We start from the raw sequence: 26,324 nt of genomic DNA on the forward strand, positions 1-26,324 counted from the left end.
GAAAATGGAAGAAACAAGTTCAGGACTAGTTGTCAGACGGTGTCCATTTCTTAAATGTTAACAATGAAGATCTCCAGATGCCAAATTGAAACACTTTAGAAATCATAGATCCAGAGGAGTTAGCCGTGTTAGTCTGTAGTAGCAAAATCAGGAACTCTTCTAAACACTTCCAGATAGTGGCATTAAAAACTCTAGCAGGTTAACCAGGTTATCAGGAAACTAACAAGCACACACAAAAGAGCCCTCAGACTAGTTAATACATTGCTAAGAGAGGTAACCTGCCTAGACTCACAGGACCTCCTTCATGTTTCAGTAGTGGCAGCTCTTATTGATGGGAACTCCCGATTAGATTATTAAAGCAAGCTAAGAAAATACCCTTTCCTGCTTCAACATTGACACTAATTCATGTCTTCTTGCATTTATGTCCTGAAGCCAAATCCTTGCCATGTTAGTTTTTACACTTGCAAAGTTCTATTCTATACAGGCCCATTCATTAGTTACAATATAGAGTGCGTAAATTTTTAAAAACAAGATTTTTAGCACTAAGCGGACAACATGGTCCATGCTGAACCAAAACAATACTTTCCACACAGAGTGCTTTACAATTCTTGAGACAACCTTTCGAGAAACAGATTTACCTAGAGAGAGTAGTATTGGGTCAGACTGAATGTGGGACCTTCTGCATGCCAAGCGATACCACTGAACCACAGCTCCTGAGCTAAGCCCCTGGCTTAGTAAGAATTGAGCATGCATTTATCTACCCCCTCTACAAACAATATGAGCCCAACAATATTCACTGTTTCACACTGGCCAGTAATTGCTGCCGGGAAGTCTCATGCAGTTTTCTTCATTGCTCATATGGAATGGGTGCAAAAGTCAGTAAAGCCAAGCCACAACCTCCTAATACCGTGACATTTAAAGGGGGAGGGGAGCCCCAACCCATCATCTTATTTCCATGTTGCAGTCCTCATATTTCAATTAAAGATTCTTAAGAGTCACTTGAGTTTGTTCAACTTACCTGAACCAAAAATATAATAAGAAAATAAAAGTTGGCTACCCTTCTGAACTGCTCAAATAAGTTTTTGGGAACAAAATTCCACACAGTATACTGCAAGAGGGGGAAAAAAAGAGAAGTTAGTGTAACAGTTGCAAGGTAAATTCCATGGCATAGTATACAAGAAGACATCGGAAACCTTTTACATGTAATAAATAGGCTTATTCAGCTGGTTTACCCATTATGAAATGAACTTCTCATCTCAGTATCATTTGTGCATGATAAGCCCCACCAGGCTCAGACACCAGGACTTTCAAGACCCTCCGCCCCTTCAGTTCTTAAGATCTGGTGCTAACCAGATGCCACAGGAGATGTGCTTCTTTTTCTAACATTAGCCAGGACTTGTCGGAAGATGATCAATAATGTTCGCATTCTGTCTATTCCCCTTTACCACTCACTTATGACATCTAAACACAGTTAAGTGCCAAACAACTTCTTTTTTAAACAAGAGTCAGCACAGTAACACAGAAATGCAACTTGGATAAGATTGTGCATTCTCAGGATTTCTGTTACATGGATGAACTTCAAATGGGAATCATAGTCTGTAGTTAAACCACTTAATTTTATTGCCACAGCGTAAACTCACCGGCACATATTAAGCCATTGCTCAGACCTCAGAATTAGGATGAACTATGAAATACTCTGCAATATTGATTTACACAAACTGTTGCATAAAGCCAAAATGAAATGCTTCACACCAATGTTCGGGCATTATGAAAAAAGCTTAGAAAAGAGTCCCTTTCAGATGTTACAATGGCTGATTCCGCACATTTGGATAATGCACTTTCAATGCACTTTATCAATAGTTTGAGGTGGATTTTTTTGTTCCGCACACAAAAAAATCCATTCCAAATGATCTATAAAGAGGATTGGAAATGCATTATCCAACGTGTGCGGAATCACTCACCCATGCATTCCAGGAACTCCTGTATAATGGGAACACACATGCTACCTGCAACCTTCTTGATATGTGGTTGCCAGGCTGTATGAACAGCGACAACTGGTATATTTTCTATGAGTATAAAACTTCAGTATATAACTTGACTTGAAGACCAATGAGTTTAGAAGCACACAGCTGGCATATGGACTCTTTTTTTAATGATTTGCTAGTGCTGTAATAAAATGTGTAGAAGATTTCACTGAAAAAACAAAGCTCTTGAAAACTGACGCATTGGAATTTTTTATGGTCTCTTGAAAAAAAGTATGTGTGTGACTAGTATAGCAGTAGGGATAGCACGAATTCTGAGTTTTTCAAATGTGCTAGGTTACCTAGCTCTGGCATGACTAACCTGTATAAAGTCACAATGTACTCTGATGAGGGACGCCTGACTAAGTACTCATGCAGGTAAGTTAGGGTTCCCTTACCTTGGAGGAGATGATTCTGTTATCTGCAAACTTCTGGGGGACATAATGGCCATGCTGGGGGAAACGATTTGCAATATAAATAGTCCGGGTATCACTTTGATGTGGTGGGTCAAAACCCTGCAAAGAAGAGACAAAGGTGTCACAGGGCCTCTAATTTTGCCCAGCAATCGTAACTGGAAATAATTTCTTCTCCATTTAACAAGCATGTTGCTTTCTAAATCTTACTTCAATCTCATGAGAAATTAGACCGAAAAATCTTGATTAATGCCCAAGGGCAGCCAATGAATCTCACTGCTGAGCACAAATCTGAACCCCGGCTTTTCAAGCATAACCACCAAAGTTCTTTTCGCTGCTCTACGAAGGTTGACTGCACTTTTAATAATTAATTCCCAAATCCTAATCTAACACTCACTGCTGAATGGATATACAAAGCGGAAGACTAGAAAGCAGAAATATCCACCGGTCACTCATGCCGGAATTGCTCTTCAGGGTAATTTCAATACACTGATGAATTATATTCTTTTAACCTCTGTGTCCTGTGAATTTTGGGCTACAGTAGCGTAACCGCATCTGGGTGTGTCAGAAGATACTCAAGTTAAAGAAGAAAGTAACACCTGCAAGTGATGCAACTCAAGGGGAAAATTACGGCTTTTCTGCCACAGCCCAGAAGAAGCAGGAACTGGGGAAATGGTACAGGAAGGGCGTAGTGAAAACTGTGGTTGTTACTGTCTTAGCACAGAATATGAAGGAGGAATCAGAAACTGTGGAGATCACACTCTTATCTAAATTTCCACCTATCAAATACCAGTTTATCTACCCCTTCCTTCAAGGGGTTCAAGGCGGGGTACATGGTTTTTTCTTCCTCATGCCGCCCAGTCTATAACTACTAACAAGTTCTGCCTCCCCCACTTGCCAGAATCCACCATTTCTGGCTGCAGGTCATGTGAAAGAGTGAGGAAGGAAATGGCCAAGATGAGGAGTCCCCCCCCCCCTCCATGCCTGTCTCTGCTGTCCACATGCAGCAATCCGTACACATTTTCCCACCTCACCCTGAGCAGAAAGGAACAAAGTGCAGACGGCTTGCCATCTCCCACTAATGCTGCAAAGTGAACTTATGGTAAAATTAGCTGCTGATCAAGGATGAGAAGACACCAACATGACCCAGAATGACACATCCACATGGCAAAGCCCAGGTGGGTGAGACACCGGACCAATCTAAAGAGACTAGTTCAACTGCTTCCTCAAGTATTTCAAAAGGCCTTATACCATTAGCACAAAACAAAGAGACTTTCATCAACAGGTCTGATACTGCTGCCTATTTCGTATGCACATTGAAGCCTCCACATGCAGACTGAACCTCCTCTATAGTTTAAAACTTCCACTGCCACATCATCATTAAATGTCTAGGAATTGATGGAAAGCGTGCTGGCAATATTCTCTCATTATTTAACAATAAGGGCATCCCATGAGCAGGTGTACACAAGTTCTTTGGACAAATAGGACTCTATAAAAGTAGCTCTGCAGACAGGGTTCGACAAACGGCTAGCTGACTACTACTGGTGGTTTCTCCCAACTTCTCTCCCCCAAGTCCCCTGGATCATGCAGAAACTTGGGGCATGAGAGGGTCTGCTTTTTGCTGGGCTAGGGGATACTCCAAAGGAACATTAATTAATTTGAGGACAATGGTGGAGACGGTCATCCCACTTTGTGCTGGAATATGGACCCTCTTGCTGCTTCTGATTTCATCTCCAAAGCTCAACACCGCATGAGAATATTTATTTTATTTACTTTCCTTATGCCCCACCTTCCTCCCCAATGGAGGTCCAAAGTGGCTTAAGGATAAAAGTGGCTTAGGATAAAAGGAAGAAGGGACAAAACAATCTCCACTGGCCCAAGGTCACCCCGCAAACATCCACAGTTAGAGCAGAAATTCAAACATGGCCCTCCTAGTCCAACACTAACCATTGCACCATACCAGCTCTCTCTGGTCACCCAATATGCAACTGAAGAACTGGCTACATCCCAGGCAGAGACCAGGGCTACTATCGCCAATATGCCCACTGTGGTGCCTCTGGTTCACTCTGCCGCCTCTGGTTCACTCTGCCAATTCAATCCGGCAACGCCTTTCCAACAGATGCCATTGACAGTTGGCAGCAACAGTTCTGCTGCTAGAAGGAAAACTACCTTTGCAGAGCGAGGGAACCAGTGGATCAGGTTTGCTGCCACATATCATAAAAATCCCATTTTAACCAGCAGCTGCTGGGGGAAGGCAGAATGGCGTCAACACAATTTTTTACAAGGCTAAGGAAAAGTAGGCAAGAGGAGGTTCCAGAATTGCTACAGGGACTTGCTGAAAATCAGCAATCTGCCTCCAGCAGCCATTTTTAGCAGCGTTTTATTGTTTTAGTCTTTTACAAAATTTATACTCTGCCTTTCTCCCTGCATAAGAACCACCAAAGTGGTTAACAAATTGAAAACGAAACCAAAACTTTAAAAGCAACAAAAACACATGAAAACCATGAAAACCAGAGCTAAGATACACTACAAAAACATAAAACAATTAAAACATTGGGCAGGAATGTGGGATCACTGAGGGACTGCCAAACAGAACAAAGAAGTCTTTCCCCATTGTCATAGGATGGCAACAGAAAGGGACAGATGGGCCTCCCTGGGGAAGGAGTTCCAGAGGAGTTTTGACAGACACAGCCAAGGCAGCTCTCTCTTGGGTTGCCCCCCAGCTAACCTCAGAAGGTGGGGACACCAGAAGCAGGACCTCAGAAGATGACCCCTGTGGTTGGACAGCTTCATAAGTCAGTAGCTAGTCCTTCTGATACGTTGGTCCCAAATCATACACAGCTTCTTGAATTGTACTGAGAAACATATTGGGAGCAAGTGTAGAAAGGCCAAGACTGCACTGATATGGTCCCTGTAGCCCGCTCCAGGCAACATCTTGGCTGTAAGATTCTGTACCAACTGAAGTTTCCAAGCACTCTTTGAGGGCAGCCCCGAACAGAGTGCACTGTGGTTATCCAATCTAGATGTAACGAGAGCATGCGCCATACTCAGCCAAGGAAAGGCCACAGCTGGCTAACCAGACAAAGCTGGTAAAAGGCACTTCTGGCCACAGCCGTCACCTGCTTATTCAGGAGCACCCCTGGACTACAGACCTGTTCCTTCAAGGGGAGTGCAACCCAATCAAGAACAGGTTGACAGCAGTCCCCTCTAGCCTTACGATATGGAGTATCATAAGTCTCCCTCCTCGTGCATTTTAAACACAACAAAACAGCCTGGCTGGGTAGGAAGCAGTTGCCAGATCCTCGATGGGAAATGGAGAAATACTGGAATGCAAGGCTTGAGGTGAGACTGGCTTTTCAGCCCTCCACACTGCAGAGAAGTGCAGAGATCCAGACAATAGAGGCACTTGAGAAACCCCGCCCGTGATTCAATCGTAGCACACCCTTCCAATCTCCCTTCCTTCTCTTTCCAATTCCAGACTAATCAGGGCTCTGACAGCTGCTCCCATCCAGCCATCACGCCTCCTCAGTCATCACAGGTAACTGCAGTTCCTCTGTTCGTCTTTTTTTTTTAATTTTATAAATCATTTCATTTGAAACACCCGACTCGTCATTTCGAGAGTCCTCTGGTATACACTGGAGGAGGATCCTGCTGTTACCTGCCTCTCGCTGCCTCTCCTTGCGTGCTAATTCCCCAAACTCGCAAGGAGACCATCCATACTGGGTAGCAGTGTCAAACCGGCCACTCCCCAATAGCACTGCCATCGTGTTGGGATTAAACTTCAATTTATTAGCCTGCATCTGCTTCAACGGTTGGTTTTGAATGGTTGTAGCAAACACTGATCAACAAGAAAGCTCAACGGACAAGATCCAACTCTTTGCTAAGAGCCTGGAAGTTTATTATCATTTTCATGTGGTGCTGGGACACACGGGACATTAAGTTGAATGAAAATGCAAGTTTGTTATAAAAATGAAACACCAGCAAGCCAGGGGAAAAGAACATTTAGGATAAGCAAATCTCAGACAATTAAAGATGGACACCGTGTCAGACAGTCTGTTATTAAAGAGCAGTGAATAGAATTGGTACAGCCCTCTTAACTGATATGAACGGTTCCTCGCCCACACAACGCTGGAGCCAGAGAGCAGTTGTCAGAGGGAAAAAAGTGTGTGTAGTAGCAATCACCACCATCAACCACAACTGACAGGAAGAGCAGGCATCTTGCACGGATAGCGAGTTTGCATTAAGAGAAAAACATAGAAGCACAAAAAGACAAACTGCAGAGGAAGAGAGGCTGCTGGTAATACAGAACACAGGGGGTAGTTCCAGGCTAAGAGGTTGAAATGGTAACTCAGGCCCAGAATCCAAGTTTGTCTTAGAAAAGAGTTGGGTGTAAGACTGGAGCAAGACTCTTGAGAGGTCATAGCCTGGAAACGTGCTTTGTCTTTCAGGTACTACTGGACCTGAATCTTGCTCTTCTACTACATACCAACAGGGCTGCCCACTTGAAACTACCCGATAAAGAAGTTACTCTACAACACAGATCATCTTTATATTTGGGTTCAGTGTTTCCACCCTAGGGAAGGCCTAGGCTCACCTCAAAGCAGATACAAAGGGAAGTTATATCTTTTGCACGTGGACATGAAAGCAAGTATGCCGCTGTGACATTTAATACTACAGCATTCTACCATTTTGTTCTACTAAACAGACTGACTCCCTTCTATGGTCTGCAGAAGCAGAAACAGAAGATATGTGCAACTCAGACACAAAACTCAGCTTAGCCACTGCCAAATGCCAGTGCTGCAGATAAACTGAAGTACCAAAGCATTCAGCAGTTTCCTCAAAAGCTTTCACTACCAAAAAACTGTGAATCATGAATGCCAAAATGCAAAAGCAGAAGACATTTGGAACGGCTTCTGACATACACAGGAAACTCCATGCTGCACCACAGACTGCATTTTGAAGCAAAGAGGTTTGCCGTGTCTTACAGAGAACTGAACATCAGCCCAAAGCCCCATCAAGCTCACAGAACTAGCTGCAATAATTTTATGAACCTTGCAGGCTACTGTGCAGTGGTGTGATGCTGTCATCCGAAAAGCTAAAGAAAATAGATACCATATTTTCAGTTAAATTAATCTGAGGTGCAAAATTCTTTGCCAATATACTAAGCAGCATTGGGAAAGCACCATTTTTAAACTCTAGTATTTTTTTATTATTCTAAATATTACCAAAAAAATCGAAGAACGTGCAGTTTAAAAAGTAGTGGTATTAAGAAACTTGTTTGCCATAATACTAAATAATTTGATTAAGTGCCATGCTGTCTTAACCACCTTTATTTTATTCTATTTCTGTTGAGCAAATAAAGTCAAGAGTTTGGATTTTGTTGGTCAAAGCTTTTAGTTACACAATTCCGCAAAGTTAGTTGCTACCTGGCTTAGAATATAAATCTGTCCTATTCACAATGCTTGGATATATGAGAACTGAGCATGTGCATCTCAGAAGCTCTTCTCTAATCAGATTGCAAAATGTCACCACATAATAGCCAGCATTTAGACCAACCAGGATACTTTGTACTTCCAAAGCACTCAGAGGATGATTTTTAAGGATCTAGGAAATTGTGCACTGTGTGAGCTAATTATTAACCTGTAGGGCAAAGCTTAAAGAAGCTCCCAAGCTCTGGAAGCAAAGGAGCACTGCGATCCCTGAACTTATCTGGACGAACTCTAAAGTAGGAAGCTCCATCCAAACATGCAGAACCTCAGGTAGGTTTTTGTGACATATACAAAGGCTCTTCCATGACCCACACAGCTGTGGCCACAGTTGGGAACAAAGCTAGGTCAAGCTCCCACACAGACAGATGACAGCTTTCAGAGAATACACGAAGAATTTGTTTAAGGTTACGCCCATTCCAGTCTGGAAGCTTCCTGAAGTTTCATCAGATAGGGTGGTCCAGTGTTAGAACATGGCTGATATGTTGTCCACACTGACCTGTGAGAGGCAGTGTTGTGTAGTGGTCAAGGTATCAGACTAGGATCTGGGATACCCCAGATTCAAATCCCTGCTTAGCCATGGCAACCTGCTAGATGACTTTGGACCACTCTCAGCCTGTAGTCCACTCTCAGCCTAGGCTATCTTCACAGTAGGAAAGGGAAACATAAGCGACTTTGAGTCCCCTGCTGGGGAGGAAGGCAGGGTTGAAAGAAAGGAAATTAATAAATATGCAACACTGACAGATTGGTCATTGTAAGCTTTGTTAACAGGATGTTTGGGCTCCATGGTGATTATTTCACATAATCAAACGAGAGGAAAAACTGAAATCTTATTTAATACAGATCAAAATTGAGGGTTTCCTTGCTTCTGGCTGCATAATGAAGATATATACCCTCTGGCCATGGTTCTGCATAAGAACTGCAGTGTTTAATATTTCTGATTCTAAGCTATAAAGAAAAATTAGAACCTTTCCAGCTTCCTTAGCAAAGTAGTTTCATATGCAAATGTTGCCCACTGAAGGCACATAAATTCTCTTGTTAGTCCCCAGTTCTATTACTGTATTCATAAAGAAAATGTCAAAAGTCAAGCGAACAAGACACTAACTAAAATCCAAGAAAGCTCTTATTGAATTACTGCCTCAAAAAGTTTGGGGATGAGAGGGGAAATGCTGAAACCCCGTTTTCCAGCAAAAAATGTCTCTTGCTGGCTAAACATCTGTCCCCACCTCCAACTTTTATTTGTTAGCGGAAGAGAATTTTTTAATTAAAATACAGCTTAGCAGCAATTATGTCACCTGCAGTTTTGCCAGGCAAAGATGACCTTGGGTTTCCAGAAGTGCTCTGTCAGATCAATTCAGCTCTTGTTATCTGTTGGCTCTCAAACCCTCCATGCAAGCAATTAGAAAAATCCACTTTTTCTGAAAGGTATTGCTATGTAAGGTGGGTTTAGAGTCGTTTTAAATGCAGGACTATGGCTATGGGGGACAATGGTTCAGTGGAGAAATCACGTTACTGAGAAAACCCTACTGAAAGCTACATAAAAGATGCTATAATTCTGCAGTTTTAAAAGTTTTTAGGCTCACTCTTCATCCAAAAAAGCAAAAAATGTTAACAAGCAATAAGCACCAATGACAAGATTTTATAGTGAGCCCAAGATAACTCCCCTTAATGCTCTTCTGGGCAACTTTCAGCCTCCTGTTAAAGAGTTCCCTGGTTTCACGTTAATTAAATTGGTTCATCTCATGTTTGAAGAGCTGTATTTTAATCACTATGGTAACCTGCAGACGAGCTAACAAAAATTAAACTTGGCTTTCTTCAACCCATTGCAGCCAACGGCTGAGCCAAGATTTCTGCATGGTGTTGAGCTGTTTGACAAATACAGTAACATGTGAAATAGCCTCGAGATTTCCGTCATGAGCAATTAAAACGTACAGCTGTGTCTTGGGCATTTTGTATGTGGTTTTTTCCCCCTATGCCAGTTATGTTACTAGCTAGCATTTAATCTATTGTAGTGGCTACGGATCAGTAGCAGAGTACATGCTGTATAACCAGATCCCGGGTTTTTCCCCTGGCATCTTCAGTTAAAGAATCCCAGGTAGCAGGTGCTGGGAAAAGACCTTTCTGTATCTCATGCCTTCTTAACATTTTAACATAACAATAAGATACACACATAATAAGATGACAGAGTTTACACTGGAGAGTAAAGGGAAAGCAAAGTGGAGCTATTATCCAAGGCCAGAGTCAGGGCAAGCACTAGCAACAAAACTATAACACAATTGTTACATTTACCTAGTGCCAGAACCTCATGGGATGTTGAATTGACTGAATTGGCTGCAACCTACAGATTAGATGCCAGTAGCCACACAATCAACAGGGGCTTGCAGCACAGCTGGGTATCAACAAGAGGGGTTAGAGCAAGATGGGTAGCTGTGTTTGTCTGCCTGGAGCAGTAGACAAGAGCAAGAGTCCAGAAGCACCTATAAGGCTGGACTCCATGTCCTTCCACCCTCTACGTCGGACAAACTGGCCAGTCCCTTTGAGAAAGAATTAATGGACATAAGTCTGACATCAAAAACCACAACATTCAAAAACCAGTGGGGGGACATTTTAACCTTCCAGGACATTCAGTTGCTATTATCTTGCAAAGGAATTTCAAAGGGAGATTAGAGAGACTGCTGAATTGCAACAGATAGTGAAGCTCAAGACAACGCATCCACCTGGATTGAATCGAGACCTAAGCTTCCTGTCTCGTTACCAATGCTGATTTCTCCACACTTACTACCATTCTGCATATCCCACCTAATCCAATTACACCTACTATTGTGTCATGTATGACTGTACCCATTCACCCATGCCAATGTTAGTTCTGATGCTTATATGCCAGTTATAATTCAATTAGGTTCTACTGCCAGTTATTGTAATCATAATCCTGGCGTAACTCAATTTCCTGTTCCTGTTGTTAGGATTTCCTGTTATTAGGATACTAGTGGATTCTCAGACTGTTTATGGAGTTAACTCAGTATTGTCAATACTGATCTAATGTGGTAACTGATAGGTACATTTCAGGTTGGGTCCATAGCTTTGGGATTCACTTTCGTTTTCTCCCTCTCACAGCATAACCCTGCAGCATAACCCTGCTGTGACTGGCATCTTCAGAGGTGTAGCACCAAAAGACAGATCTCTCAGTGTCTTTCATGTTCTTTTATTCTTGTCTGGATGCTACGCTGTGTGGTCCCGATGTAAACTTGTCCACAGCTGCAGGGTATGTGGTATACTCCTGCAGAGGTGAGGGGGTCCACATAAAAGACATTGCAGACTTGGCCATCCGGAAAAATAAGCAGTGGCTGAACATAGCCTAACTCAAACGGGACACAGTATCCTATTCCAGGACACTAAAATGCTGGACAACACTTCCAAATACTTCGGCATATTGCACAGGGAAGCCATTGAAATTCATAAGCATAAGCACAATTTCAACAGGAAAGAAGAGACCTTAAGAATGAACAGAGCATGGTTTCCAGTCCTGAAAAACACCAGGCTAACAAAATACTCTATACCCGACAATAGCCCCGCAGAGAAGATTAGCATATCAAGCACCAATCCATATGCAAAACAACCTCCTCAGGATACAGTGAAGCCTCCCTCCCATTAGCATTCCACACTCTGGGAAACTCTTACAGGATGACTCAGCCCAACCCTACCTTCCTGAGTAGATATAAATTACCTGCCAACTTCTTTTCCACACTGTGACACTGCGAGATCTCTGTCTTTTGGTGTTACACCTCTGAAGATGCCAGTCACAGCTGCTGGCGAAACGTCAGGAACTACAATGCCAAGACCATGGCTATACAGCCCGGAAAATCCACAACAACCATCAATAGGAGAGATTGTCCGGCTGTGAAAGCCTTCGACAATACATCTCCTATTGATGTTCTTTGAACTGACCTTGGGTGTCTGAAATGTTGCAGTTCTCAGTATCTTGTCTGCCTAGTGTATGAATTCCGAAGATGTTTCCCAGGCTGCTTCTGGGCTTGTGGTTTAGAAGGGAGGTGGTTGTGTGAGTATATAGTTCAGTAACTGCTTTGAAACTTATTCCTTTCAATGAGAAGTTGTCATGCTCATATGCCTTTTACTTCCATGTACTCCTATGGACCTATGTATGTGGGAAAAGGCTGATTTTCTGAATAAAAGTCATTTAACCAAGGACCTGCGTCTTGCTGAAATGATCCAGGAGTCTACCTGCCATATCCTGTCATCCACAGTCTGACATATTGTCATTCACTGGCTGTTGTCATTTACCTGCTATTATTACTATCAAAAAGAAAAAAACCCACCAGAGGAAAAACACAAATTATCTAAAAAATCTAAATTATCTACCTGCTATTTGGCATCTGAAATCACTCCACTCTCCAAGATATAAGGACAGATGGACTCATATTCTAGCTGTATCTGAAGAAGTGAGCTGTGGCTCATGAAAGCTCATACCCTACCACTAATTTTGTTAGTCTTATAGGTGCTACTGGACTCTTGCTCTTTTCTGCTGCAACACGAGTGGTTGAGAGACTAAAGCAGGGTTAGGTCTGTGCTCCTGCCTGCCTCTCCAGCTTGGCTCTGCAACCTATTCCATAGTTCCGTAGAGCAGAAGCAAAACCATCCCACAACATTTATCTATTTAAGACACTGGCATGCTGCCTCTCGACCCAATTCAGGGTCTCCAAGCAGGGCCTCTGAAGATGACCAGAGTAGTCAGGCAGTATGGCAAACTGCACATTTATTCTCATGCACCGCATACAGGTTTTACTTTGGCAACCACTAGGTGCTATATAAGCCATAAAGTGAGGGAACCTACAGCATAAGGGGATTTCCTACAGTGGAGGTACTTCAGGAAATCATCTTTTTAGCACTCCTCACATAAACTACGTACACTGCACCCTACAAAGAGGATCATCAGTTTCCTTGTGCCAACACAGCCTATAATATAAATATCAAGTCTGGCAATATTGAAAATTGGCACTGAAAAGAGGTTCAGAAGCAAAAAAGGCAGACTGAAAAATATGCTTAGAAGTTTCTCAGTTGCATCCAGACAACTCGCAAAGGCACCTGAAGAGATTTTTATTGACAGCTAACTGCATTTTTCAAGGTTATACCCCAGGAAGAGGGGAAAATCTTTCCCACTGTTTGTTTTGCTTGTCAAGCAGCGTTTCCACACAAAGCAGACAGCTGAAGACAAACTGAATGTTTCTAGAACAGACAGTTGGGGGGGGGGGAGAGAATGACGACATCAGAAGCGGAGCTCGACAACAAAAGGGCAACTAAAACGAGAAGCGAGTTCGTGAATCAAACATTTATAACGTGGCAAAAACAAAGGCAATGTTCCCATGCAACATCAAACAGCAAAGCATCTCTATCACCATCCCCCTCTTTGCACCCACCCCCACTACACACACACACACACACCAGAATAAACTGAGTAAGAAGAGTGAAGGGAGGCATATCTTTCAGCAGCTTTTATGAGCCAATCTCATCCACAAATGCCTCTAACTTCTGATAGCATTACTGGGCAGCTCAAGCGACCTCTGGGAACGGGCCGAGCCGAGCACAAGGATATCCTCTATTCAGCATCTGTAGCCAGAACCCGCGCCATCTGTCCACATAAATGATGCAACAAATGCCAGAATCCCCAACTGACGGGCAGGCAGCAAGAACTCCGACAGGGCCACTTTCCACAATATTGGTCGGCTTTATTGCACTGCACCATTTTTATTTCTGTGATATCAATACCAGCTGAAATTTGAACTCTGAAGGAACCTCAGTGATGGTTTATGTTCAAATTTCAGCTGGTATTGATATCACAGAAATAAAAATGGTGCAGTGCAATAAAGCCGACCAATATAGTGGAAAGTCACCATGTCGGAGTTTTGCTGCCCAATATCCAGGTAGCTAGATACACTAACATTTTATGGAGCAGTGATGGCACACTTCACCAAGCAACACAGTCAATTTTAAAATCTGGCTACGCAACCATAAACAAACGGCCATGGACTTGCATCTCTGACATTACTGGAGAGGCCAAGTCCCCTCCCCAATACGTTTTGCACTGCTTGAAGTTTTGGATTATCTGTTCGGGTCACCAGCTAAGAGTTCTCCACACCGTTTGCAAAGTGTTCAGTTTATTGTTGAAGGCTTTCATGGCTAGAGAACGATGGTTGTTGTGGGTTTTCCGGGCTGTATTGCCGTGGTCTTGGCATTGTCGTTCCTGACGTTTCGCCAGCAGCTGTGGCTGGCATCTTCAGAGGTGTAGCACCAAAAGTCTTTTGGTGCTACACCTCTGAAGATGCCAGCCACAGCTGCTGGCGAAACGTCAGGAACGACAATGCCAAGACCACGGCAATACAGTCCGGAAAACCCACAACAACCATTGTTCAGTTTATTCATATGTTGCAGGCTATCCACTAATATGTCTTCAAAGGCATGTTTCTCTTACAGGGCTACTGCATTCCCCAGCACTCCAACCGCACTATTGCGTGGCTGGGAAAAATTTCTTGTTGAAGTGGTGGCTTGTCAGCCAAGGCTTTCAAAGTCGTTCACAAAAAAAGCAACGAGATCAAACTCAGTGATAAAAAAGCAATAAGAAACAGTAAACAAATTACAACACTGCAGTTCAAAAACCCATTAAAACTAGATGTAAAAGCTAGCAGGAACACTAGCAAGCACTAAGGGTAAATAAGTACTAATTATTACTAAATGCCTAAGAACAAAAAGAGTCTCAAACTGTCACCTAAAACTTAAAGCAAGTGTTGCAGCAGGGAAGGTGCTCCAAAGGAAAGGTACCCTAACATCCATTTCAGTTAAGAAGGCGGTACACACAGTCTGATAATCTGTCTGATAATCACTCTGTTAAGATATGAGCAAATTCTTGTAGGTGGAGGTTCTCTGGATACTCCAATTAAGTGTGTCGAGAGTTTTAAAAGGTACAAACCAGCACTTTGAATTATGTTTAGCTTACAGATGTGGTGGCCCAGAGAAAACTGGATATTTTTTTTCTTCACCACCCCAATCCCCCTCCTTCTAATGGGAAAAAATGGGAAATTTAAAAAAAACAGTGCAAAATTCATTTTCAACCTTCAACTTTTTTCAGCCTCACTCTTCAGATACATGTGCTAAGGCAGCTCAGGGTGGAGTAGTCTTCAGGTCTCTCTCTCAAGTACAGGGATGTTTTACAATTTTGCTTGCAGAAAAATAAGGTTTTAATACCTTTAAACTCTATAATGTAATTATATTTACTAGATAAGTTAACTGATGCTCATCATGATCTTAAAGCAGCAAAAGGAGTTTAGATCAGTTTCTTATCAAAGACCTGCAAGCTTTCCCCCCAAAGCTTTATGAGTCAGAGCTCACTTTAGGAAAGGCATAGCATGAACATCCTATGGGAACAGAGTATACATTCTCCGCTGCAACAGGCTAACATAGCTACCCTCTGGATTTACTGCTTCATAAGACTGCTTAAAAAAAAGGAGGACTCGGGTCTTAACAAAATGACAGATATCCTCCTAAACCTTTATATTGCCTCCTTCCAGAGTTCCATGCAGATGTTAGGTAGCAGGGAAAACAAAATAGAGAGCCACAAGCGCCTTATAGTGCAACTTTGTTTATTTCTACCTTTCCTTTTTCCCTAAGGGGAACCCAAAGCAGCTTATATTATCCTCTCCTCCTTTTTATCTTTGCAACAACCCTGCTGAGCTTCCATAGCAGACTGCAGATTCAAACCTGGGCTTCCAGATGCCAGACTCTAACCACTACACGACACAGGCTTCTATGCCATGGACTGAGCACTAAGACCTCTCATACCACATCCTGGCAAGCAGCTGGGAAAGAATCTCCTGTAATACTCATCTCTGCCAGCAGGATGTCACAGTGGGTATTGCAAAGCCACTGAAACATGACAGTCCTTGTCTATTTCCTGGCAAAGATCAATCACAGCAACCAAGGCACTTTCAGTTCTACAATGAGGTCTTAACAGGCTGAAACGGGTCTAGATAATCCTTTTCCTCCATGAAAACATGGAGGTGTTTGGCCATTACACAGCCTAGGCCATGTCGGGCCTCAGTTGTTTTGCAACCAACCCACCACCTGTAAAGGTCAGCACTTCTTTATCTGATTTGATGCAGATCAAAGATGTAGGCCACCCTTTAAGATCAAAGTATAGAGAATTTCTTTTTACATGGAGTTCCAACCCTTATTCAGTCATGATCTCTCACACAGAGCTGGGGAGGCAGTAAAATAACCCAAAATACATTACAAGAAGCTGGAAGAAAGTTACCTTTAGTGGAATTGGAGGCTGGGATTTCTTACCACCGCTTATACTAATCAAACAATAAGAAAACAACAAAGAAATTGTGTCTGCAAATCCCTGCTCTTGTACTGATGTGCCCCATATGAAAGCAAGCTTACACATGTACAGTATGGATGCAAATTCCAGTTTGGTGTAGTTGTTAAGAGCAGCAGGACTTTAGTCTAGAAAAACAGGTTTGATTCCCCACTCTTCAACTTGAAGCCAGCTGGGTGACTTGGGGCCAGTCACAGCTTCTCAGAGCTCTCTCAACCCCACCCACCTCACAGGGTGATTGCTGGAAGGATAATAATTACACACTTTGTAAATCGCTCTGAGTGGGCACTAAGTTGTCCTGAAGGGCAGTATATAAATCAAATATTATTATTAACTGGTCATCTACACACTGATCTCAGTCCTAAGAGACCTGGCTGGCTCCACTCATGACCATGGAGATTTACAGTCACCATCTAGGGCCACCACTTGTCACGGACAGCTAGCAGCACAAGAGTAATGATGAATCAGGGCCCTTCTGTGTGCATTCCATGCACAGAATAACTTACTCAAAAAGGGAAATCAAGCTCTATGTAAAACAAGCACTTTAAAAGATATTTGGAATCTACACTTCTGGAGTAGCGTAAAGCAGGAATTTACAAAACTTGTAAGCTTTGAGGGCCTTCCGATTCATGACAGGAGATAACAAAGTGCTGTCCCAACTTCCTCACTACTGCAGTATCGAGCCTGGTATTTGCATTTGATGAGCTCATTTCCTCTGTTTCAAACGCCACGTGTGAACTTCGTAACTGACTCTTCTGTGAACATAATCTGTATTAGTGAGCCAGGGCTTGCCTACAGCTTCTTTCCTACTTGGCTGGATTTCTTCTGCACAAACAGCTGCTCCTAGCCTGTTATGCAACACTAAACACATTCGCTCTGGCAAGAACTAGATAGAAGCACACAAACTCCTTCGCTGGTTATAAGCAACACTCAGTTTCATTTACACAGCACTTCTTATCTCATCTATGCAATGACCAAGCCAGGTCAGTAAGGAGAGAAGGTGAACAGTGCCTGAGAGATTTTCAGTCTAAGGCTGCAAGCAAAACTGTTGAACCATGCAACTGTTGAACCAAGCAAAACTGTTCACAGTTCACACAATCAGCTCTCAGGTGACACCAAGGAAGGCTTCTCCTCAACAGCAGTGACTCTCAAAATACTTCTACCACAAAAATTATTCCGTCTAGAAGACTACAGCCTACAACTTCGCAGTTGTTCCAACCAGGGGTCATTTAGTAGAAAAAGAGCTGGAGGAACTCATTAGCATAACTGATTTGCATATGCCACACCCCCTGACATCACCTATCCCGGCTGTTTTGGACCCAATCCTGGCCATTCAGTACCGAAATTGGGCCCAAAATGGCAAAAAGGGGCTGAAAATGGCCAAAAAGGGGCCCAAAATGGTCAGGATCAGGCCACTGCTGAGCGAGAGAGTGATCCACCACCTGTAATCCAGGCTGAAAAGGACCCAAAATGGCTGAGAGTCAGGTGGGCGGGGCCACCTGACATGTGACCTCTTTGGGGAACTGCCGGAACTGCGTTCCTGTGCGTTCCCCCTCGAAATGAACTCTGGTTCCAACAATGCTTCAGATCGTTATGTGTGTGTGAGAGAGAAAGTTTAATCACAATATTGTAAAGTCTAAAACCTCTGGAATACATTGTTGTTCGTTTCACCCTTTTCTTACTGTAGTGCCAGCTCTCTTAACCACAGCAAATCAAAAATCCTTATAGATGGGGAAAGCCTTCTACTTGTGGCATTCACATGATTAAAGAAAATAGCTATTATTCTCACTTCGACACCTAAGAAGAGTTTTCAGTTCTCACAGTGGCAAATTCATGGATTTACTCAATGCATAACTACATTACAGGATTTGTGGCATTTTTACTGCTATGTACAAACAGCAACATGTGTTTGTCTAGGTACCATTTAATGGACTTTTGGGTTGTAAATTATCACCCTCTATCAAGTGCCAAGATTTCAGAAAATAAAAGCCATCACTGAAAAAGGCAACACTTGCTCCCTAATGAGGTTACAGATTAGAGGTGGGCACGAATCGAAATACAAACTGAAGTTCATCATGAACCGAGCCAGTTTGTGGTTCACGAACCAGTGGTTCGTGGGAGCTCATTTCTCACGAATTCTAGCCCCGGTTCATTTGGTCCGTCACTGCAGACAGCCTGGCGCCGATCAATCAGTTCCCTAGGCAACATGGGGGGGGGGATGGGCTCCCTGCAGACCTTCTGCTGACCCGGAAGGGATGTTTTCACGAACTGAACGAACCAGTTCACGAACCGGGGCAAGTTCATGAAAGTTCGTGGTTCATGACACGCGACAAACCACGAACTGCACGGTTTAGAATTTTCCCAGTTCATGCCCATCTCTATTACAAATTCCTTCAGCAAATAGTCTGCTCATCTTGCTGCCTATTCAGTGTGTTTCTCATTCTGTTTGGACCTACTGAGAGCGGCTTCTGGTTGGTTTGTGCTCTGTACCCAAAGTAAAGAGTTATTCCTTTTATTCTTTCAAAGAGCAGCACAACATGTGGAATCAGATTCTTTTCAAGGCACTGAGTCCTAATAAGGTAGCTGTGCACATTTTATAGTGCTGTGGCAAAATCAGCCTCTCCCCTCAGTAAAACAATGTTGACTCTGCACCCCTTCAGGATGCCCTGAACACCACTACAACATACCCTTGCCTCATCCCTCTCCAAACATGTATAGTGCACACAACACAAGCAAGACAGGGACTAAGCGTTCTCCACAGTTGTCACAAGTCAGTATCATGGTTAAAGGCAGAAAGAGATCCATCACTACAGCAATGCTAAAATTATTGCATGCTATACCCATCACTCCCTAATGAAGGATCACTCATGTTACTCTGTCATTATATTGCAAAAAATCCATATGCCAATTCTCAGAAAAATGTGAACGTGCTCTCCGAATTGTATAAATAATCCAGCTTTTAAAACATGAAACTTATTAGATGAGCAACTCTGCCGGCTAATTTTGCTTAAAATGTTCACAATCAGTAAATATGACCTCACTTGCACACTCTTGGATTTAGCTTTAAAAAAAACTGGGCACAATCCAGAAAGCCAGGCAATGTCCCCACCCCTCATCAATAGAAGCAGCCAATCCTTGGTAGGCTCACTCACACCTAGGCTGTGAGACACAGTCTTAAAGGCCATGCTGCATCTGCTGCTAGCACTGATTGGATGGTCAGGGCTGTTGGCATGGCCTCCAGCTTAACCAAGGCACTACTGATTGCCAGCTCCTGGATCTATGGTGTGGTTGATCCATCTTACCAATTATTACATCTATGAACCCCCTGCCTAGCTGTGTTGCAACGCTTCTGCCAACATTAACACATCCTCTTCTTGCATCATCACTGCTTCAAATTATCCACTGACTGTTTTCCAACCTGTACTGGTTATATCTTTCAAATCCAAACCAACAGAGATAATACAGGAAGAACGTCTTAAGCAAGCCGAATTGGTCATCTACGCTTAGTCTCAACTGACGGTTTCTCTTTTTTAAAAAGCTCCAGTGCCATACCCTTAAAAAAGTACGGTGATTCTCTACTATCACGAGCCTGAACAGCCTTTGCTACTCTGAATGCAGATTTCCTGACTAGCATGCTTTAACTCAAGACACTTGTCAGAGAAAGAGCACTCTTGTGATTCTAAATGGCAAGAGAGGCAAGGCTTTTTAGCACGACATGCGCACTAGCCTTACTGAAGCAATACAGTGTGATATTCTAGGTGTACCTTCTGGCAGGAAGGACCCCTGGCTCTGAGGGGAGCAGCGGTGAGCTTTTCTCTGCTTTGGAAAAAAAAATCAGGGGAGATGTGCCCTCCAGAGTTGGAGTGAGGGAGCACACGGCCAAAGAGCTAAATATGCAGCAGCAGCAGGTCCACAGTGTGGGAGGGAACTGCAGTGGGGAAATGGTCGCTTTGCCAGTGTTTATGGCTTTAAAAGCGCAAATGAGCACTTTGGTGCTGGAGTGACTCAGATGAGCACTTCTAAAGAGATTTAATATAGTGAACCTTGGTTTCTGGGACACTAACACAACGGCATCCCACACATCAAGGGAGTGCCAGATGGGGACAGCAGAAAGACATCTCTGGCAGACCAATTTAATTGTCTGTACGAACCCTGCCTTTGCTCTTCCTGAGGCCCAAGTTTACCGTGGCACACTATCAGTTTAGATCTAAATAAATTTAAATTTAATTTTATTTATTTGCTTCATTTATACCCCGTTTTTCTCCCCAAGGGTAACCAAAGTGGCTTACATCATTCTTCTCTCCAGCATTTTATCCTCACAACAACACAGCAAGGTAGATTAGGCTAAGTGTGTGTCTGGCCCATTTAGAGCACCCAACAAAGATCTATTGAAGACGGAGATTTTGAACCTGGGTCCCACAGCTCCTAGTCCAGCACTCTAACCACTACACCACGCTGGCGCTTTTAAGTTGATTACAAATTACTTTAATGTTATGAGAATGAGATCACTGCTTCATCACCTGTGAGTAACCAGAATACAAAACTGACTGAACACTCAACACTGGCCATAACTAGAACAAAGCACAATAAAATACATGTGCTGTAACTCAAGACAACACATTTGTGCCCCTCAAAGAGCAAAGCTATTTAAAAAACCCTCTATAGCTTCCAATGGGATACCCAACCTCAGATACAACAATGCATTTGTACAAGTCAATGTTCTGAACATGATCATAGACAGGAAGAAGCCTGGAAAGTGGACAAGATCATACAGAGATGCAGCAACTCAATCTCCTCCGAAGACGGTGCTTTCGACTCCCGCAAGCCATTAAATTATTTCTCACAGGAGATTCGCTGTTGTTTCCTTAGGCAGCTTTGAGGATTACTCCAATAAAGAGCTACCAACTGGTTAAATCAGGCTATCATGGTAGCTAGTAAATGGGCATGCATGCATTAATGATTCCTGATGGAGTAATAATAAAGCAGTCAAGACAAACAACTGCTACAATACATTGGTCAGACTCCATCTTGCAAGACAAAACAAGCCGGGAAGGGGGGGGGGGGGAGATTCTCTAGAGAAGACATAAAAGCTGTTTACTTTTGGTACAATATGACTACAGCATTAAATCCAAACAATAAGCAGCGTAATCTACAATCAATATTAAGTTGCAGCTCTGTGCTTCCAATAGTTTAATTAGGCTAGCCTTTTTGTCTCTAAGTTAAAAGGTGAGTCTCCTTTTTAAAAATTATATAATCATTCTAGTAGTATTGAAATAAATCACTGCATGTTACTTTAGCTTTTCAGTTAAAGCTAAAAGCCATCCAGATATAATCAATCACAAAACAAGTTAATTGTAAAAGCATAATGGAAGCATCTCTATAAAGTGCTTAAAGAATTCTTTTATTCAGCTCGGAACGTTCAATAAATTATAGAAACGCTATTAAGTGCTACCGCAGTTTAAATTATACACAGTTCATAAAGAGGCAGTCGATACCTGGATGTTTACTTCTGTGAATGAGCTATAGACTTTTTATCTCAGTTACTGTATTTTATTACACTATTGTGTTGTAAATGTGCAACTTGTGAGGGAAAAAGCTACCCTCCAGTTGCTCTTTCTAACTAAGCCTTTTGTTATAAAACATCAGAAGACTCTGATCTGGTTTAAAATCACATGCTACTCATTTTATTGTAACTGTTGAAGAGCTGCATTGAGAAATGAGGTGGCAACTACAAGAGGTACTTTTTCAAAGGGGAAAGAGTAGGCACAAGGGATCCATCAAGGTGCACCATTCATATTAAACAGGTTACCAAACCAAACTGCAAGACAGTAACAGTACTTCAAGATAGTAAACAGTCCAGTAGCACCTTTAAGACTAACCAACTTTATTGTAGCATAAACTTTCGAGAGCTACAGCTCTCTTCGTCAGATTCTGATGAAGATGCTGTGGCTCTTGAAAGCTTATGCTACAATAAAGTTGGTTAGTCTTAAAGGCGCTACTGGATTCTTTACTATTTTGCTACTACAGACTAACACGGCTAACTCCTCTAGTACTTAAAGTAGAAACAGCTGAAGAAATCTAATCCAAATCTTTATAAACCTCCCACTAGACAACTTTTACTACAAAACTAGACTGCAGATTTCCCTTTTCAACAAAGCGTAAAGCCCTTCTCTCAGTGAATAATCGAAGAATGTTACATTTGAGGAGATTCACTGTAAAAAGAACTGTTATTGGTGACACTGAAATCTCACTACAATAAGTTTTTGAAGTCCGTTTAAAAAGCCTGGGCTTGATTTCAAGGACAAGCTGATTGTGCCAGTCGAAAAACTGCCAAATTGATTCCAAGCTCAACAGAAGAAACAAACAGAATTTTTCAAATGTACTGACACCTCCAGGAGGAGGAGCACATCTATGTTGTAATGCTGCTTTCAAAATTCAGTCTTGTAATCCAGTGGTTCTTTCCGTAACTATCCCTGAGTTGAAAAGGTCTCCATCTGTGATTAGCTAGGAAACTTTATTTTTTCTTTCAACTCCACTTCCTGATAATGATTAGTTCACCCGCCACCACTAAGCTTAGTTCAGGAACTTGAGAGGCAGGGGAGGGTGTACAAGCATGTACAAGCAGTAGAACAAGGAGGTGCAGGGAGCCACAGAATACACAAGGGGAAGGGCAGGTTCATATATTACACAGAGTAAACTCTCGAAAGGCAGCTGCAGCCAATCACTGCTCTCCAACTAGTGTACCTATACTTGCAGATACATTTTAACATGTTAAACTCAACAATCAAGAAGCAAAGAAGAGAGCAGACTGGGAGAGGGGGAAGGAAGCCACATCTAGGCAGCACAACCTAAGCGGGGCAAAAAATGGTCTTTGTGACAGGCATTAGGCCTAAAAGCAGGATTTTATGAACAGACTTTGGGACCCCAAGGGACTCAGGACTCAATAATCAAGCTGACTGGGGAGGGACATGGACTCACTGGTGCTTGGCATGTAAGAAGATCCCCACTTCCACTCCTGGCATCTCCAGCTAAAAGGATCAGGTAGAAGAAGAATGTGAGCCCTGCAGAGATGCTTTCACCAGCATCAGCTTTGCTACATGGCATGAGGCAACTTTGTGCTTAAGGAGACAGCCGCGTTCTTCTATCATTTAAAATCCTAGACTCTTGTGGGGTTTAAGGAATAGCAGGAAAGGTCGATAGTTCTAGGTAGGTGGCCAGCCATGTTAGTCTGCAGTAGAACAGCAGGATTTGAGTCCAATAGAACCTCAGAGACCAATCAGATTTTCAAGGTTTAAGTTTTGGAGGGTCAAAGTCCCCTTCTTCAGGTATCTGTAAAGCTGTATCTGAAGGGAGCTTTGAGTCTCGAAAGCTTATACCCTGAAAATCTGGTTGGTCTCTGAGGTGCCACTGGACTCAAACCCAAGAAAGGCAGAGAATGGGAGGGAAAGGAGCAGGGAAGAATTGCAGTTCGGGGAGGAAGAGCAAAAGCTTAAGAAGGCAAGTTTTGCTTTATTGAAAAAACATTTATATCCCCTGCCTCTCAAAGGGCCCCAGAAACCCAGAGGGCTTACAGGCAACAAGTGTTAGAGATACAAGCTACCTCCAATCTAAGCCTTAGACTGAGGGAGTGGGGAACCACAAGAATAAGAAATGGGCAGACTCGGGGGGAGAGGAGTTGAAGAGGCATTTCTCCTTTAGAGGAGTTCTTGCCTACTCTGGAGATTTGGAGGGTGCAGCCTGGGGAGGGGAAGAATCTCTGCGGGGTATAATGTCACAGAATCAGCCCCTCAAAGCAGCCCCTTTCTCCAGGGAAACTGATCTCTATGGCCTAGAGAACAGCTGTAATTGCGGGATATGTCCAGCCGCCACCGGGAGGTTGGCAACTCCACGAAAGCAGCTCCACTCTCCCCATATGGGATGGGGGGAAGAGTCGCAACATGGAAGCCAGCCCAGCCCAGCCCAGCCCACTTGGTTCCTTCCCCGCTTACCAGCTGCTGGCGGATCCACCGCCACATCCCCCCGACGAGCGACCGGCTTGACGGTGGGTCCCAGCTCCCTGCAAGCGAAGCGAGGCTCGGCTCGGCTCTCGGTCAAAAGCGCCGCTGCTGTCGCTGCCGCCCTCGCCCGCCGCTCGCCATCAGCACAGAGGCCGGCCGCTTCCCTCAGGAGCAACGCGGAAGTCCCGCCGCCGCCGTCGCGCAGGGCCCCGAAATCGTCGCGGCTGCAGCCCGGCCGCCATCATGGAGCCGCTCGCGCCGCCCTCTCTCGTCACCAGGGGGCTTCCCCGCGGTCCGGAACGCCTCCAGGAAGTGACGGAAGCAGAGGGGTGTGGCTTGAAAGGGCGGGGCCCGAAGGTGAAGGGACCTGTTGCGAATGAGGAGGGGGCGTTGCCTAGGCAACCGGTGTGGGACTCAAGACAAAGGTGAGAGGAAACCTGCCCGCGAAAAGCATGCTGGGTTACCAAGGCCATAAAAGGGGGGGGGAATCCAAGGAGGACTATACCACTTTATGCTGATTTTTTAAAGAATGATTCCTTTTGTTTAAAAGGGTGTTTTTGCTAATAATAGTACATCAGGAAGAAAAGTTCTGAAAGCAGCACTGGGCTAATTTTTTAATTGGGGAATGGGTTATGTTTTATTTTAGGTAGGGAGAGTGCAGCCAAGAAATCAGAAGGCATTTGATGGTACAGCCCTAAACAGTGCAAGCCTAAGCAGAGCCCATTGGGCTTAGATTTGAGTAACACTTTTTAGGATTACACTGTGAAACTTGGAAGGGCAGCTCTGAGGGAACTAGAAAAGATCCTTAAGGATAAGGATTTGTTGACAAGATTGAAGTACTTCATACCATGGTATAGCAGTTGCCAGCCAGGTGGGCAATCTCCTAGGGTTTTGCCCGGTGAGGTGGCAACCCCTCCCCCCACGATTGCCCGCCACTGGCAGACAATCTGGGAAAGTGAGTACTGGGTGCACTTCTGGTGGGGTGAAACCATGTCCCTTCCGGAAGTGACTTGGTCGCATTGGCTGCAGGCGTGCTCACGTGCTTTGCAGGGCAAATTTTGTCCCCAAATGGGCCTGAATTAGCCCCACACAAAGCACTGGCGCACACCCATGGCTGGCATGATGATGATGTCACTTCCTGGAGACTTTTAAAGGTAAGTCCCAGGTTCCCCCTCCCATTGAGAGGGTATGGGGATCTGGGAACCCTATCTATTCTATGCAGGGAAGTGAAAGTTGTACAATGAAGAAAGCTGACAGGAAGAAAATTGATTCATTTGAAATGTGGTGCTGGAGGAGAGTTTGTGGATACTACGGATGGCCAAAAATACCAATGAGTTCCAGATCAAATCAAGCCTGAACTCTCCCTGGAAGTTAAAATGATGAAACTGAGACTGATCTGGGTCCAATAGGACCTTAAAGACAAACTTGATTTCCAAGAAATGACTTCCCAGTCTCCAGGTGGTGGCTGGAGGTTTCTTGGAATTCCAACTGTTCTCCAGGCCACAGAGATCAGTTCTCTCAGTGAAAATGGCTGCTTTGGAGGGTGGACTCTGTGGACTTAGACCTGCTGAGGTCTTTCCCGTCCCCAAACTCCATCTTTTCCAGACTCCACTCCTAAAATCTCCAGGAATTTCCCAACTTGGAGCTGGGAACCTGATTTCCAAGATGTGAGCTTTCGAGAGTCAAAGCTCCCTTCATCAGAGCTTTGACTCTTAAAAGCTATTCCTTGGAAATCTAGTTGGTCTTTTAAGGTGCTATTAGACCTGGATCTTACTGTTCAACTGCAGACCAACCCAGCTATCCACCAGAACTCAGACAATTTTACTTTGGTCACATAACGAGGAGCAAGACTCACTGGAAAAGACAATAATACTAGGAAAGATAGAAGGTAGAAAAGACAAAGACCCAAAATGAGATGGCTTGACTCAAACAATGAAGCCACATGCTCAAGTTTGCAGAATCTGAGCAAGTCCTGTTAATGACAGGACATTTAGGAGGTCTTTCATTCATAGGGTCGTCAT

At 43.6% G+C, this 26,324-nt stretch overlaps 1 protein-coding gene across 5 annotated transcripts in view; it reads right to left on the reverse strand.

Moving 5' to 3' along the window:
- ATP11B (ATPase phospholipid transporting 11B (putative)) overlaps nt 1-24,560 on the reverse strand; it is a 120,309-nt gene extending 95,749 nt beyond the window's left edge. For all 5 annotated transcript variants that reach the window (XM_054982564.1, XM_054982562.1, XM_054982561.1 and 2 more), the window contains exons 1-3: nt 24,295-24,560; nt 2,420-2,536; nt 1,019-1,108 (exon numbers count right to left, since the gene is read on the reverse strand). In XM_054982564.1, coding sequence (XP_054838539.1) covers nt 1,019-1,108; nt 2,420-2,536; nt 24,295-24,321 — 234 coding nt within the window. In that variant the 5' untranslated portion in view covers nt 24,322-24,560. The remainder of the gene's footprint in view (nt 1-1,018; nt 1,109-2,419; nt 2,537-24,294) is intronic.
- Between the last annotated feature and the right edge of the window lie 1,764 nt (nt 24,561-26,324).

This window comes from Eublepharis macularius, chromosome 6, assembly GCF_028583425.1.
Source record: "Eublepharis macularius isolate TG4126 chromosome 6, MPM_Emac_v1.0, whole genome shotgun sequence".
Lineage (NCBI taxonomy): Eukaryota > Metazoa > Chordata > Lepidosauria > Squamata > Eublepharidae > Eublepharis > Eublepharis macularius.